Genomic DNA, 15,999 nt, shown 5'->3' with positions numbered 1-15,999 from the left:
CTAGCCCATCTAATTGTCCAAGTGTTGGATACTGGTCCTCGTCTCTTGTTGAAATTGTTTCGTCTCCTATTGAAATAACAAAGTATTAGTGGCAAGAGATTTAACAATATCCTCTAAAGACATACCTAAATCAAAAGTTTGGGTTGGCTGTTGTCTAGGGGGTGCGGCTGATATTGCTGGAAAGTCGGGCAGTTTTGCTGATTCCCATAGCTGAGATTGGGATGATTCCTCCTTCCCGGATTGTATGTGCTTGAATAGGGGTCATACTTCCTTTGCGGTTGCCCAGGAAAACCACCTGGTGCATTTACTTGCTCAATGAGCTCCTCTTGAAGAGTTGGGCACATATCAGTTAGATGCCCTACTACCGAACATATCCCACAAACCTTCACCATTTGCATGTTACCTACAGCCATTTTGTTCTCATCAATCTTCCTTCATCTTTTTCTACAAATATTCTCGATTTACTATTGCAAACTATTAAATCAACACGACCAAGTTATACATGACTCATCCATCAACCAATCCAATTTTTGCTACTACAAACCAAGTAGTAAACTAGGGAAAACAATTTTTTTTTTCTTTTTTTTTTCTTGGTGGAAGTGAGTGCATTTTATGGTCCATCTCACTTTTAGGATTACTTGGTCAATAAGTGCATTTATGCTCCGTCCTACTGATTGAATTGCTAGCTAGTAGATTCTTTTTATGGTCCATTCTACTATTGAATTGCTTGGTAAAATATTTACCTTATTTACTAAAACCTGGATTTAGGACTAGCTTAAAAAGGGGATGGCTTCAAGTGAATCATGTATTCCCTAATCATATTTCTTTACTAAGTTCACAAGAGTTGTCCCAGAATACTATTTCAATTGATTCCAAAAGAGTTGAGCTTTTTCTTTTTTAGAAAAACACAACCTAAATCAAATTTTAAAACGCAACCTAATTTCTAACCTAAATCCCCTCCCTCACACTTAAAACTTACATTGTCCCCAATGTAAGGTAAAATGCAAAGAAAATGTGGAAATAACTAAATTATAAATGCAAAAACAAGAAGAATTAGAAAAAACAAACTTCCCTATTTTTAATCACCATAAACTAGATCCTCTAACTTTTGTGGTTGCAACTTCTAGTGCTTTCCCCTTCCATCCATCATGGGTGGGTTTGGCAACATACTATAAGGAGCATTACCTAACTGTTGTAACTCTGGAGAATCATCCGATGCTGCAACCGTTTCCTACAAATCAGCATTCAACATTGGCCCCTTTCTCAAAATACTTACTAATGGAAACTTCTAATCCATCCTTCCTATTAAGTTCAAAGACTTCCTATGCCAAAGAATCAATCGCATCAACAGAACAAATAGGATTATTATCAGTAGGATATTTCATGGCATCATAAATATTAAACTTAACAATTTAACCATCAAATTCCATGGTGAGTGTGCCACTATAAATATCTATCTTAGTCTTGGATGTTTTTAAGAATGGTCTTCCTAGAAGAATATGAGTGGTTTGATCACCATTATCCATATCAAGCACATAAAAATTAGTAGGAAAACCAAATCATTTACTTTCACAAGAACATCCTCAACCACATCCTTAGGATAGGCATTAGATCAATCAGCCAAATGAATCACTACACCAGTCTTATTCAAAGGTCCAAGTTTCAAAGAAACATATATAGAATATGGCATGATATTAATAGAAGCTCCTAAGTCTAACATGGCCTTCTCAATTCTAGTGTTACCTATCATGCAAGGGATAGTGAACATACCTGGATCCTTGCACTTTGTAGGGAGTTTTCTTTGAATAATTGCAGAAACATTCTCCCCTACTCCCACCTTTCACATCCTTTTAGTTTCCGTTTCCTTTTATGTGTACACAATTCTTTCAGGAATTTAGCATAACAAGGTACTTGTTTAATAGAATCTAAGAGTGGAATGTTTACCTCGCGTCTACGAAAAGTTTTAGAAAAATCATTGAACTGCTCATATTGTCTAGATCCTGTGAAAGCATTAGGGAAAAGAGGTACAGGTTTATAATCAGAAAGAGGTGGAAACTTATGCTTAGGTACTTCATCACCATCAGGAGTGATGTCTTTCTCCTTTTCATGATTTGACAATGTAGGGGCTGCCCTTGCTGGAGTCTCAACCTCCTTACCACTTCTCAAAATGATTGCACTTACATTTTCTTTTGGATTCACAACTGTTTGAGAGGGTAATTTCCCCGAACTTTGCTCCTCTAACCGATTAACTGCGGTTGCCATCTGGCCCATCTGATTGTCCAAGCGTTGGATACTAGCTCTCGTCTCTTGCTGAAATTGTTTCGTCTCCTATTGAAATAACAAAGTATTAGTGGCAAGAGATTTAACAATATCCTCTAAAGACATACTTGAATCAAAAGTTTGGGCTAGATGTTGTCTAGAGGGGTGCAGCTAATATTGATGGAAAGTCAGGCGGTTTTGCAGATTCCCATAGTTGAGATTGGGATGATCCCTCAATCCCGGATTGTATGTGCTCGAATAGGGATCATACTTCATTTGCCGTTGCCCTGGAAAACCACCTACTGCATTAACTTGCTCAACGGGCTCCTCTTGAAGAGTTGGGCACATATCAGTTGGATGCCCTACTACCGAACATATCACACAAACCTTCACCGTTTGCATGTTACCTACAGCCATTTGGCGAACAAGAGAAGTCAGACTCGCAATTCGTTGTTCTAGGGAAGAAATATTTACCTCATTAGCATGCTTTGATGGAGGGTTGAGCCTATAGCCGAACTGTTGAGAATTGGCCGCCATATTTGCAATCAGATTTCTCACGGCCTCGGGGGTTTTATCTACTAAAGCTCCTTCACTAGCAACATCAATCATGCTCCTATCAGTGGGTTGAAGACCCTCATAGAAATATTCGATAAGTAGTTGCTCGCTGATTTGATGATGGGGGCAGCTTGCACATAATTTTTTAAAGCGTTCCTAGTACTCATGTAGGGACTCTCTGTTGTACTGCCTTACACTATAGATTTCCTTTCTGATGTTGGCCGCCCATGAAGCTAAGAAGTACTTCTCTAAGAATAGCATCGTCATTTTGTTCCATGTGGTAATACTCCCAGAGGGTAGATAATAGAGCCAAACCTCAGCCGAATCCTTAAGAGAAAACGGGAAGTCTCTCAATTTGATTTGTTCTTCAGTCACCCCCATGGGTTTTAATACTCGTGCACACCACATGCAGCTCCTTCAGATGCTTGTGAGGATCCTCACCTACAAGACCGTGAAAAGTAGGCAAGAGATGTATCAGTCCAAATTTCAATTCAAAATTAGCATCAGCATCTAAAGCAGGAAAAGTTATGCATAAGGGTTGCTGATTCAAATCAGGTGCGGCAAGCTCTTTCAAGGTTCGGTTTCCAGCCATGATGTCCTCTTCTCTCAAATCAAAACTGATAACATATAGGGAATCAAGAGCTGGATCGTTCTCTTCAGAATGACTCTGAGCTTCTCTCCTTAACCTGAGCAAAGTTCCCTCTATTTCTGGATCGAACTGCAAATCACCTTTCTTAGATAATCGAGTTACAAGCATAAATCAAGGAAACCCTAATAAACCATGAACAACATACCATAAAAAAATTGTCTTGAATGATGAAAATAAATAAATAAAACAGAAAATAATCTATGCTGAAACACAAACAATCAAAGTGATTTAAAAGTTTTTTTTTCAAAAATTCAAAAACAAAATAAGGATCACAAGAAGCACAAAAACAGATTAAAAAAACTCCCCGGCAACGGCGCCAAAATTTTTCGTGCTGTCGTAGGCACCCAAAAATAAAACCAATACTCATAAAAATAAAATGCAATAGTGCGAGTAAGGATCGTTTCCACAAAGAGTATCCAACCTAAATTATGTGCTACGTGAATCAAAGATGGAGGGGGTGAATGTAACGAAGACCAGAATTAAAAGAAAGAAAAACAGAGTTAAAAAGAACAAAATTTAAATGGGAAGCAAGGCAATTTAGAGTGTTGAATCTAACCAAAAGAACGAATCCTGGTCTACGATAACATCCACCATCAGAATTTCACTACTACTCATCGATGCAAAAAAATAAATCAATTCAGACTTCGAATATTCATCGTAGGAATTGGTTTCCTGCATCTCCCTATCATAGTTAATCAGAAAACAAGCGATCCTCTCAACCCTTACTACTGAACAACCCCTAAACAAGCGTTAAAGATTTAATCCAGCAATAGCCTTAAGCATTAGAGATCGATAAAGCTAAAAAACACAAGCACAAGCGGTTGCATTTAATTCAGTCAAGTGTTCTTCCTAGGATCTAACGATTTCTGACACAGCAAATCAAAAAATTCTAGTTGCTTCGCAGATTAGAGGGATCAAACAATTACGGATTTGATATCTAATCTAGCAATAGATTGTAACAAATAATAAACTAGTAAGCCTCCTAACAATCATAGACATAAACTTAAAAGAACATTCGATATTCAAAGCATGAATCAAACAATAAAAATCAAATTAGATCTCACAGTTTGGTGGATTCTAAGGCTTTAGCTTCCTTCAACCAAGTATGAGAGTTTATCCATGCATGGTCATGGTGAAAACTCAAGAAAATCAGAGAATAGAGAAGAGAAGAGAAGAGAAGAGAAGAGAGGTTCGGCTCCCTTTTTCTGATTGCTTTCTTGATTTTCTTTTCTTCTCCTCTTTTCTTTCTCCCTACTTCCCCCAAAAGAAGCCTACAAAATCTCCTAAAATTCCTCTAAGTAACAATCTCCAAGTCTGACGTATCAAGAAAAGACACAAAAATAAGATAAAATAAAGTTCTTGTGTGAATGGAAGAGTGGGGAATTCGCGGATGAAAGTTTTTCGGCTAGGGAATGTCTTCAACACGTCACCAGTGCAGTTGCATAGAATTCGGATCCGATTTTGACCTTGATTAATTCCGAATCTATCAAAACTCAAAACATGAAAGTTGTAGAGATTTTTCTTATCTTTCCAATGAATCTTTAATCATCTCAATCAGATCCCGAATGGGAGAGTTATTCTGAATCTACCACACAGCCCCAAAACTGTATAAAATTACCCGATTAGCCTTATTTTTCACTTAACGCCTCATTCCGTGCCCTAAACCAAAATGTAAGAATAATGACTGCATTTGGGCATAAAATAAATATAAATGACTAAATATTAATAGAGAAAAATATGATATTTTTCGTTCTCATCATTAGGTTTTTCTCAAAATATTCTTTTGCATTGTCAAATCTGAAAATTTTAATTATGGTATCAAACTGGGTTTGAACAAATTCATGGAATTGCCTCACAAGTCTAGGAGCTTCATCATGGGACTTCATCAAAAATATCCAAGTGAATCGTGAAAAATCATCATTGAACAAGAAAAAATATTTGTAGCCACCCATAGATGGTAAGTGGTAAGGCCCCCACACATCAGAATGCAAAATATGGAATAGAGAAGAAGATCTTTTATTACTCGAAGGATAACTGCTTCTACAATATTTTGACAACTCACTAGAGTCACAATGAAGACTGGACAAATTAATTCCTTTAAACAATTCTGGGAATAAATGACTTTATGCAGAAAAAGAAAGGTGACCCAAACGAAAATGACATAAAATGACTCGACTAATTGACTCTGAAGATGTAGATCCAAAAGCAGTTTTTCCAAGTTGTCCATAGCTCTATCCAGGAGTGTCCAGTAGGTAGATTCCATTCACCTCATGGCCACTCCCAATCACTTTCTGAGACTCCAGATCCTAAAAAACATAGTAGGAAGGAAAGAAGGTTACACAACAGTTCAAAGACTTAGTTAGGCTGCTTATAGAAAACAAATTTGTATTTAGTTTGAATACATGAAGAGAAGAAGGAAGAATCGAGGAATTTGTAGCCTTGATGGTTCCCTTGCCGGATATAGGAACAAGAGAGCCATTGGCTAGGGTGATTTTGTCATGACTAAGGAGTAAATGATAAGAAACAAACAAAGTGGAAAGGCTAGTCATATGATCAGAAGCAGCAAAATCAATTATCCAAGGGATCCAATGATTACCTGAGATAGTTGCATGATTGGTAGAAGCCTGTATACCTAAATGAGAAAATATAGAAGAGGTTGAATTTCCTGGAGGATTGGACGAAGAGGCCACACCCTCTAGGTGAATGATCATCCTTCCAAACTTCTCATACTCTGCCTTCATAGCTACTAACTGCTCACTAGCAGTCTTCTCTTCAATTAGACACCTGTCAGTATCTGGACCAGCAACAATATGGGCACTCCTTGCCTTCATATTATCAGACTTCTTTTGAAACGAAGAGGAAGAAGGTCCAGATGCAATTTCCAACACTTGTCTTTAGTGTGTTTTGGTTTCTTACAATATTCACAAATGATTTCTTTCTTCCTTGAACCAACTGGATTTCCTGTAACTCCCTTAGTTTTCACTCTCATATTAGCAAAGTGATCATTTAGACCAGCCCCTTAAACCTAGACTAGTCTCCTGCTTTCTTCACTACTTACCTAGGCATAAGATTGAGACAATGAAACACTATCCTTGGATAAGATATTCTGCTTTGTAATGTCATATTTTGGATTCAGCCCTATCAAAAACTCAAACACCCTGTTTCTCTCAACAAGTTTCCTGTAGGTCTCGTCATCATAGGTGGTTTCCCAAGCTACAGCTTCTATCAAATCAATTTCTTTCCATAAATACTTCAATATTGAGAAATAAATAGCTAAAGGTTTCTCCCCTTGCCTCAAATTCTTCGCATCACTCCTCAGCTTGTATGCTCTGGCTACATTTAATTTCTACGAATAGGTTTTAGCAACACTATCCAAATTTCCATTGCTGAATTCATCCACGAATAGTGTTGACTAATCTGAGGTTGCATTGAGCTCACAAGCCATCCAATTATAGTATAAATTTCTTGCATCCATTTTTCATAGGATGGGTCATCTTCCGGGGGAGCCTTTTTGCTCTTGAAGGTAAAGCCCCATTTTCCTCTACTGCAGATATGAATTTTTACTAATTGTGACCAAGCCAGGTAATCAGTTCCATGTAGCTTAACTAGAGTCACAGCCAGTAGAGAGTCAACAGAGGCTCCCGGAACTTGTACGGATTCAGCAACATTCTTGTTTTCAACTTCTGAAGGGTCCATCTTCTTAAAATACTTCAAAATAACTTCAAATAACAATCAACGAAGATAGAAGAAAAACTGTGTTGTGAGTCAACCTCTATGTAGTCGTACCTGCTAACTGTGTCACACCCAGAACCCAAGAGAAACAAAGAAAACTCAGTCGCACCTTGTAGACTTCACAAAACACCAAGCAACTTGAATTGATCTTCAAGATGAAGAATAAAAAAGTCTTTCAGTCACAATCATATTTCTCCAAAAAATTAGGGCTTTAGGCAACACACTTGAAACTGACAGGAGGATGACAAAACCAATCCCAAAACCACTAACAACTGAGCTGAAACAAGTTTCTTTAACTATTCATCCAATTCAGTTCTCCATACACATTGTGTATGGGAAAAAAGATGTGAAAAAGAGAAGAAGAAGAAGAGCCTACTCTAATACCAAGAAGAAAACAGCCTTTTGAAATGAAAGGATTGTTTAAAGTATTGCAGAAAATTGATTGTAAGTAGCAGAAATCAGGTTTCAAAAAGAGAGAAGAGGAAGAAGAAGGTGGGGGCAATAAGGGTTCAGAGAGAGGTCGAACATAATCTCCTCTTACACTCCTAATCCCATTTCATTAACTTAAACTTTAGTAATTTATAGAGAGGCCCCTGGTTGGGCAAAAAATTAAAAAACTTAACATAAGATAAATAAAGGCCCAAATAAGGCCCATTACAACAAAGAACATAAAAAGATAAAAATGGACAAACAGTCTATGGGGCATTCGGCCCATCTTCTCTACAACATCCATGCTTGTTGTTGCAAGAATTCATACAAGGGCTCCTCGAGAAAGTGTATGCCTACTTGGTTAGGGTGTTACCATAGGTCGCAGGGCAGTTTGGAACACAACAAAGATAGGAGACTCAATTGTTGTTGTCTTGGGTCTGGGGACTATAAGTCCCAAGGTTGCATAGGTTGCAAAGGCTATTGATGCTGCACTAGTAATAAGCATTGATATTGCCAGCAAAAGAATTGATAGATCAAAGAACTCTGGAGATATGGAATTTTGGAACCTTAGTATTCAACAAAAAACAACACAGAAGATCATTTTGTATCTTACTGAGGCTAGTGTTGACTACAGTTCTAAGTGGCTAGGTAGTGCTACTAGTATGAGGTCTACACTGGATTTCCACAAGGTCCTTATCCGCAACCAAGACAATAGACCCAAACATGTGGTCCAAATACCAAGAGAAGGCAAGACAGTAGCAGGTGTCATCTAGATGAGGTGGGAAGCCAATTGTAGCCAGGTTTCTAAAATCAGACTTGAGGACAAGCTTGTTGCAAATCACCCACAAACCTGCTGATGTGACCATCATCCTAATTGTCATAAAGAATGAATATCAAAGTCTGCAAACTATTATAACAATCATTATAGTAATCGTCTTTGCATATTATCATGACCCATGATTGTAATCATTTGGCATGATTGACAGTTTTAACGGCTTCCCATATATAATTAATCAATACTAAAATAAAGGGATATTGGACGATTAAACTCATCTTCTTCTTCTTTGGGTGATCTTATGATTGTTGAAAGCCTCTTTGAATAGTGCTTCAACACTATAGCTAGAGAGCAGATACAAATTCGATCAGGCAACAGGAAGGGTTTGTATCAAAAACATGTAGAATAACATACACGAAAATGATTGAAAGAGAAAAAACTGTTATACAGTGTATGCCCTTAGCTCCAATTAGAATGATGTACCCTATGACATTTAATGTAAATGAATAAACTACATATTTGATTCATGTTATTGTGGTGTGTTTCTGTGTAATACCCTTAAACTGGACACATATGAGACTCGTGTTAGTTTAGAAACTTCACAGTCATTGGATAGATCCGGCAAAATTTATCCTACCAAGGCTGACACTGCTATGACACCAAGTTGGTTGTGGTAGCTTGTCTCAACTGCTAGGTTGAGACCTGAGGTACATGCAGTGTGGGTTTTCTTGAAACCCTGAACCATACCAAAATTTCAGTATTGCACTGGACCTTGGAGATTGATGGGCAAAACTGAAATGTTACACCTGACCCCTAGACTCGATTATGATACTACACTAGGTGTCGGATTGGGCTGTCTTTGATATACTAATCAGTGAAATCCATAGAGGGGGTCAAAACCTGGGTATGTTGGGATAGTCTGAGAATTAATCTGAGTGGGTGATCATAGTGACAGGATCAGCCCCTTTGTCGAACAAAGGTAATGATCGGGGATGCACTCTCTCTGATGGAAACCAAAGATGTCGGCAGCCGATTTCAATCGTTGAAATTTGTTTTTGCAAAATATATTTATATATATATATATATATATATATATATATATATATATATATATATATATATATATATATTACTGTTTCAAAATGTTTGCAAAAGGTTTTAATTGCCAGGATCCATGTGAGTAGAGAGTGCAGCACTGTTCCTTGCAGCCAAGGGAGAGGTCCTCTCTTGTCGGGCAGTGTTTGATCATTATGGGCTGAGAGGTTAAGTGTAAGACCATTGAGGGTAATACTTGATGGGCTAATCTTGCATCTGCCCACAGTCCCTGGGTTTTTATAAGGTGGCATGGCCCAGGGACCACTTAGTGTAAGTGTTGGGCCCATTAATAGCCCAAGGTGATGGGCTCAAGGGTTCACTGTCCATAACAGTGAATTTGGCTAGGCCTTTTAACAGAGGCTAGGCTGAACCCATGTGGCTGATGTGTAGATCAATGTTTGGGCCCCACACCATACAAGGAAACCCAACTGGGCTGCAGTTTGGAAGGTTAGTGAGCACAAGGACTTAATGGGCCTAAAGCCCAATTCGAACTAGTTTAATTAAATTAATTAAAGAGGAGCGGATATGGGATTTGGATCAGTAGATAGGATAAGGGATTATCCCTATCCACTCAGAGAGTCCAAATCCAAATAAGGATTTGGATCAGGAAGCTTCTAATGAGATTAGGAGGGCTGATCTAATCTACAGATAAGATAAGGGTGTATCCTTATCTCTTAAAGAGAGTCCTGATCCAAATACAGATTTGGATTAGGAAACTCCTAATGAGAATAGGATCTCTCTTTAAGGCTATAAAAGGACGACGAGGGCGAACCTCCAGACACACAACTCAATCAGATCACATATCCCAGAAAGAGAGAAGACAACAACAGTAAGACTGTGCCATCTTCTGCTCTTGCACCCTCCTCCTGCTGCCGCCATTGCCTGTTCATTCTCCACTATAGGAGTGATCAAGAATAGTTCTTGATATCAGTTTTTGGAGAAAAATTGATCTGAAGTCGTGCTCACCTACCTTTTGGTTTCAGATCTGGTTCGGTTTAGGATCAAAATTGATCCTTGAAAATGCAGATTTTCTAAAACAAGGAAAGTGATTCCAACATGGGAGAGAGAGAAATTTTTTGAAATTTCACCCTACCTTCTTGCAGGGTTCGGCTATCCATTTGATGAATCTCTCATCCCTTCAGTGGTATTAGAGTCATCTGAACCTATGCAAATGGGTAGAAGGCATTCTACCCGAATTGCGCAGATAATTGATTTTCTGGGAAATCGGTTCCTAGATTAAGGGTTGTTGATCTGAAATTAAATATTTTTAAATCTGAATGATACTTAGAATAGTTCTTTATATTTTTCTTGATTTATGGGTTGTTCGGACGGTGGAGATCGAATTCTTTACTGGCATAGAAAAATTGCGATTTGCAGTTCTTTAATTTTTGGTCTGTAATTAATTTGTTTTAAATTTTCTAGACTTAATGTATAGGAATTCGACCTGATTTAATATTAATAGAAAATTAGGGTTTTTCTATTTATTTTATTTTAAGATCGAAACTGGATGCGTAGGAGAAGGAGATTTCGCAGATGGAGAAATCGCCATATGTGATTTACAGTTTGAAAACTGCAAACTGTGATCTAACTTCTATTTTGTAGGGTAGCTGATGTGCGAACAGCCCTAGTTCTGATTTTTTATTGTCTTTAATCAGTTATTTAATTTTAGATCAATTTCTTGAATTAATTCTTGAATTAAAAATCAAACCCTAGACCCATTCGAACCAGACTGGACCAAACTGGTTGGACTGAATCTGTGGTTCGACGGGAGCTGATCTCAGCCCTAATTTTCCCACTCTTAGGTCAAGAGATTGGTGTTTAATTGTAAGACTTAATTCAGCCCACACCTGTAAGGCCCAGTTTTAAATGTTAAAACTGCTTAAGCCCACTAACTGTAGAAAAGTTATATGGGTCGAACTGCTAACTGCTATTCAACTCATATACCTAGATAATATTAATCAATAATATTATGGATTAAATTGGGCTTTAATAATGGGCATTATAGATATTAATTGATTAGATCAATTCTATCCTTGCATGTGATGTATGGATGTGTGATGTGCAACGTTCATGGGCCATAAGTACTTAGCCCATGCAGATACGATAGTGGCTCTTGTGCACACCATGGCTGAATGCACATCATTGCCATGGTGTCCCTTAGGGTCATTGGATGACCTCCCTTAGTGGTGGGCCCCACACCACTAAAAAGGATCCGCATGAAACCCTAGCCATTTAGGGCCCACCAGAATTTGGCTTTATGAAAGTCAGTGGGAACCACTTTGGTTTGACCTAAACTAAACTAGGGCGTAACTTTTGTTCCCTCCTGAAATATGGGTGCATGTGATTGGGAGATTCATATGATGAACTCTCTAAAGGCCTTCCATCATTAGCGTGAAGATGGGTCCTTCAGTTATGAGGAAACGCACCATAAAATTGGGCTATCCAAGTGCTACTGGATATGTTGGAATGTTTCATAAGATGATAGGGGTGTCATAGACCGATGTGGGAGGGGCCTATCCTAAAATGGAAGACTCTCTCACAGTACCTTGGTGTTCACGAATATGATGGGTCAGCACTCAATGGATAGAAAGGTTTAACCTAAAATGGCAATGGACCTTGTCTGATAGAGGCCAAAGGGAAAGCTCATACGATGAGTAGATATGATCCTTCATAGAAAGGTGGTGGGGTTATGCAGCTGAAACAGTTGGCTCCATGCACCCTATTTGATTTCCCACATTTCTAGAGACATAATTCGTAGTCTTTGTCACTGAGATAGGAGGGAAATCTTAGAGATGAAAAAATGGGAATGGAACATAGATTAAAAACCATATCTATGTAGATAGCATGAATCAAATTAGGTTGTGGACTAATGTTTGATTTTTATCAGAAATGGCAAACGGACAATTCACTAAACTGTTGGATGACAACAAACTAAAGGGCCCAAGCTATGTTGACTGGTACCATAATCTTATGCTGGTCCTAACGTCTGAAAATTTGGACAAAGTAGCAAAGAATCCTGCCCCGGAACGTCCGGGTGATAGGGCTTCTAAGGCCCGAAGGAGGGAGTACCAGGAATGGGAAGAAAAGAATTCCCTAGCCCGCTGCTACATCATAGCCTCCTTGGATAATCCAATACAGAGACAGTTCGATCACATCGAATTGTCGAAGGACTTATTAGACATATTGGATAGTCTGAGGATGATGTATGAGAAGCAAAATTGTTCTACTCGTCAGAATGTCCTGAAACAATTCATGACCGCGCATATGTCCAAGAACAAGTAGGTTCATGACCATTGTCTCCGGATGATGGGTTACATCAATGAACTTGAGGCTCTTGGATTCGGGCTTGACCATGTCACGAAGGTAGATGCCATCCTAAATTCTCTGCCTCCTTCCTTCAATCAGTTCATCAGGAACTATAACATGAACAAGCTGAATGTCAGCATCCAGGAACTCAGCAATATGTTGTAGAGTGCGGAGGAACTGATTAAGAAGGATGAGCCCATAGCCATGCTTTTTGAAGCTGGCAAATCGGGCAAGAAGAAGAGGAAGGCTAATATAACCCCTTGAAGAAGGCTGCAAAGTCTAAGAGATAGAAGAAGGACAGAGCATCAGATGCTTGTCACTTTTGCAAGCAGACTGGCCACTGGAAGAGGAACTGTCCTCAATACCTGGAATCCAAGAAACAAGGTAATTTCGAATCCTGTGTCATAGAAACCAATCTATTGGTAACTTCAGCTTCCTGGGGTATTGACTCCGAGGCATCAACTCATGTGTGCAACTCACTACAGGGGTTCAGGATAAGTAGAAAACTAAGTGATAGAGAATTAACTCTTTACTTGGGAACTTCTACAAGTGTTGCATCGAAGAGGATAATAGGATTATCCCAATCTACTTACATTGACAAAATAGTCAAGAGATACAGCATGGAGAACTCCAAGAAAGGAAATGTTCCTTTCAGGCACAGAGTCACTCTCACCAAAGGGATGTCTCCCAAGACTCCCGAGGAGATTGAGGGCATGAAGGACATTCCCTATGCCTCAGCCATAAGGAGCATCATGCATGCCATGTTGTGCACTCGTCCGAACATTGCTCAGGCAGTGAGTGTGGTAAGCAGATTCCAGGCCAACCCAGGGCAGGAGCATTGGACTGCTTTGAAAACATACTAAAGTACATTCGAAGGACAAAAGAGTTTTGTCTGGTATTCAATGGTAGATCCCTACAAATCCAGGGGTATACTGATACCAACTACCAGTCAGATCCAGATGGTAGAGTGTCTACATCTGGTTATATCTTCACGAAAGGATCGTGTGTTGTTTGCGGAATAACAGTCCACAACCCAAGCCGAACACATTGTCGTAAGTGAGGCTGCTTAATGAATGAAAGTGTTCATTCTGGAATTTGGAATTCCGCACATCACCCATTCCACTATTGTGTGACAACACTGGATCTACGGGAGATTGATGTTAAAAGATAGCATCAGTGCAGAATGTGGCAGACCCATTGACTAAGCCACTAACATAGAAAGTGTTTGAGAAACACGTGGAAAGTCTTGGACTCTGGCTTGTACCCGATTTGACCTAAGTGCAAGTGGGAGCTGTTAGACAGTGTATGCCCTTAGCTCCAATCAGAATGGCGTACCTTATGACATTTAATGTAAATTAATAAAGTACATATTTGATTCATGTTATTGTAGTGTGTTTCTATGTAATACCCTCAAACAGGAAACATATGAGACTCATGTTAGTTTAGAATCTTCACAGCCATTGGATAGATCTGGGGAGATTTATCCTGCCAAGGCTGACACTGATGTGCCGCCATGTTGGTTGGGGTAGCTTGTCTCAGCTGCCACGGTGAGACCTGAGGTACATGCAGTGTAGGTTTTCTTGAAACCCTAAACCGGACCAGAATTCCAGTATTGCCCTGGACCTTGGAGATTGATGGGCAAAACTGGAATGTTACACCTGACGCCTAGACTCGATTATGATACTACACTAGGTGTCGGGCAGGATCAGCCCCTTTGTCGGACAAAGGTAATGATCGGGGATGCACTCTCTTTGGTGGAAACCAAAGCTACCGATAACCGATTTCAATCATTGAAATTTGTTTTTGCAAAATATATTTATATAAAGATATATATATAGATATATATATATATATATATTACGGTTTCAAAATATTTGCAAAAGGTTTTAATTCCCGGGATCCATGTGAGTAGAGAGTGCAGCACTGTTCCTTGCAGCCGAGGGAGAGGTCCTCTCTTGTCGGGCAGTGTTTGATCATTATGGGCTGGGAGGTTAAGTGTAAGACCATTGAGGGTAATACCTGATGGGCTAATCTTGCATCTACCCACAGTCCCTCGGTTTTTAAAAGATGGCTTGGCCCAGGGACCACTTAGTGTAAGTGTTGGGCCCATTAAGAGCCCATGGTGATGGGCTCAGCGGTTCACTATCCATAACAGTGAATTCGGCCAGGCCTTGTAACAAAGGCTAGGCTGAACCCATGTAGCTGATGTGTAGATCATTGTTTGGGTCCACACCATACAAGGAAACCCAACTGGGCAGCAGTTTGGAAGGTCAGCGAGCACATGGACTTAATGGGCCTAAATCCCAATTCGAACTGGTTTAATTAGATTAATTAAAGAGGGGCGGGTCTAGGATTTGGATCTGCAGATAGGAAAAGGGATTATCCCTATCCACTCAGAGAGTCCAGATCCAAATAAGGATTTGGATCAGGAAGCTCCTAATGAGATTAGGAGGGCTGATCTAATCTGCAGATAAGATAAGGGCTTATCCTTATCTCTTAAAGAGAGTCCTGATCCAAATACAAATTTGGATTAGGAAACTCCTAATGAAATTAGGAGCTCTCTTTAAGGCTATAAAAGGAGGAGAAGGGCGAACCTCCAGACACACAACTCAATCAGATCTCAGATCACAGAAAGAGAGAAGACAGCAATAGTAAGACTATGCCATCTTCTGCTCTTGCGCCCTCCTCCTACTACTGCCATTGCCAGTTAGTTCTCCACTATAGGAGCGATCAAGATGGGTTCTTGATATCGCTTATGAGAATTGCAAATTTGGAGTGAAAATTCCATCTAGAAATGGAGCAATTCTCTACAGTGGGCAAACCCTAACAACATTCTACTCCAAAGAATCATGAGAATCATCAGATTCACCAGAGTGATGCCAAATGGGGCCTGATGTAGCACAATCTAGCTGCTTCCTCGCGTCAAGTGACTCGGACGCTGATTCGGATAATACCTTGTCAAGGCCGAGCTGTTATGTTCTGCAAGGAAGAGGGTTAGAGTTCCTGTGCTGTCTTTACCCGGGGTGGGCACTCTGATGATTAAGTCAAACAATGTCTTAGAGAGTCTTCCAGAAAATGAGAGAGCTTGAGAGCTTGTAATCACGCGTACCTTCTCTTGTAGGAATGAAGACTTTTTATAGGTATGAGTGGTTTGAGCCCTCTTATTATGGATCTGATGTTCTTGCGGAGCCGTTTCCAT

The 15,999-nt window shown here is 39.4% G+C and overlaps 1 protein-coding gene across 1 annotated transcript; it reads right to left on the bottom strand.

The window, feature by feature from the left end:
* Positions 1-6,521: 6,521 nt before the first annotated feature.
* Positions 6,522-7,159, bottom strand: LOC148802413 (uncharacterized). Its single transcript, XM_088897894.1, has 2 exons — positions 6,902-7,159; positions 6,522-6,809 (listed from the first exon to the last, which is right to left on the bottom strand). The coding sequence occupies exons 1-2, from the start codon at positions 7,157-7,159 to the stop codon at positions 6,522-6,524; spliced, it is 546 nt and encodes a 181-aa protein (XP_088754020.1).
* Positions 7,160-15,999: the final 8,840 nt, after the last annotated feature.

This window comes from Nelumbo nucifera, chromosome 2 (genome assembly GCF_055504915.1).
Source record: "Nelumbo nucifera cultivar China Antique chromosome 2, China Antique-T2T, whole genome shotgun sequence".
Lineage (NCBI taxonomy): Eukaryota > Viridiplantae > Streptophyta > Magnoliopsida > Proteales > Nelumbonaceae > Nelumbo > Nelumbo nucifera.
Note: the sequence above shows the minus strand (reverse complement) of the source record. Positions and strands in the feature narration are given on the sequence as shown.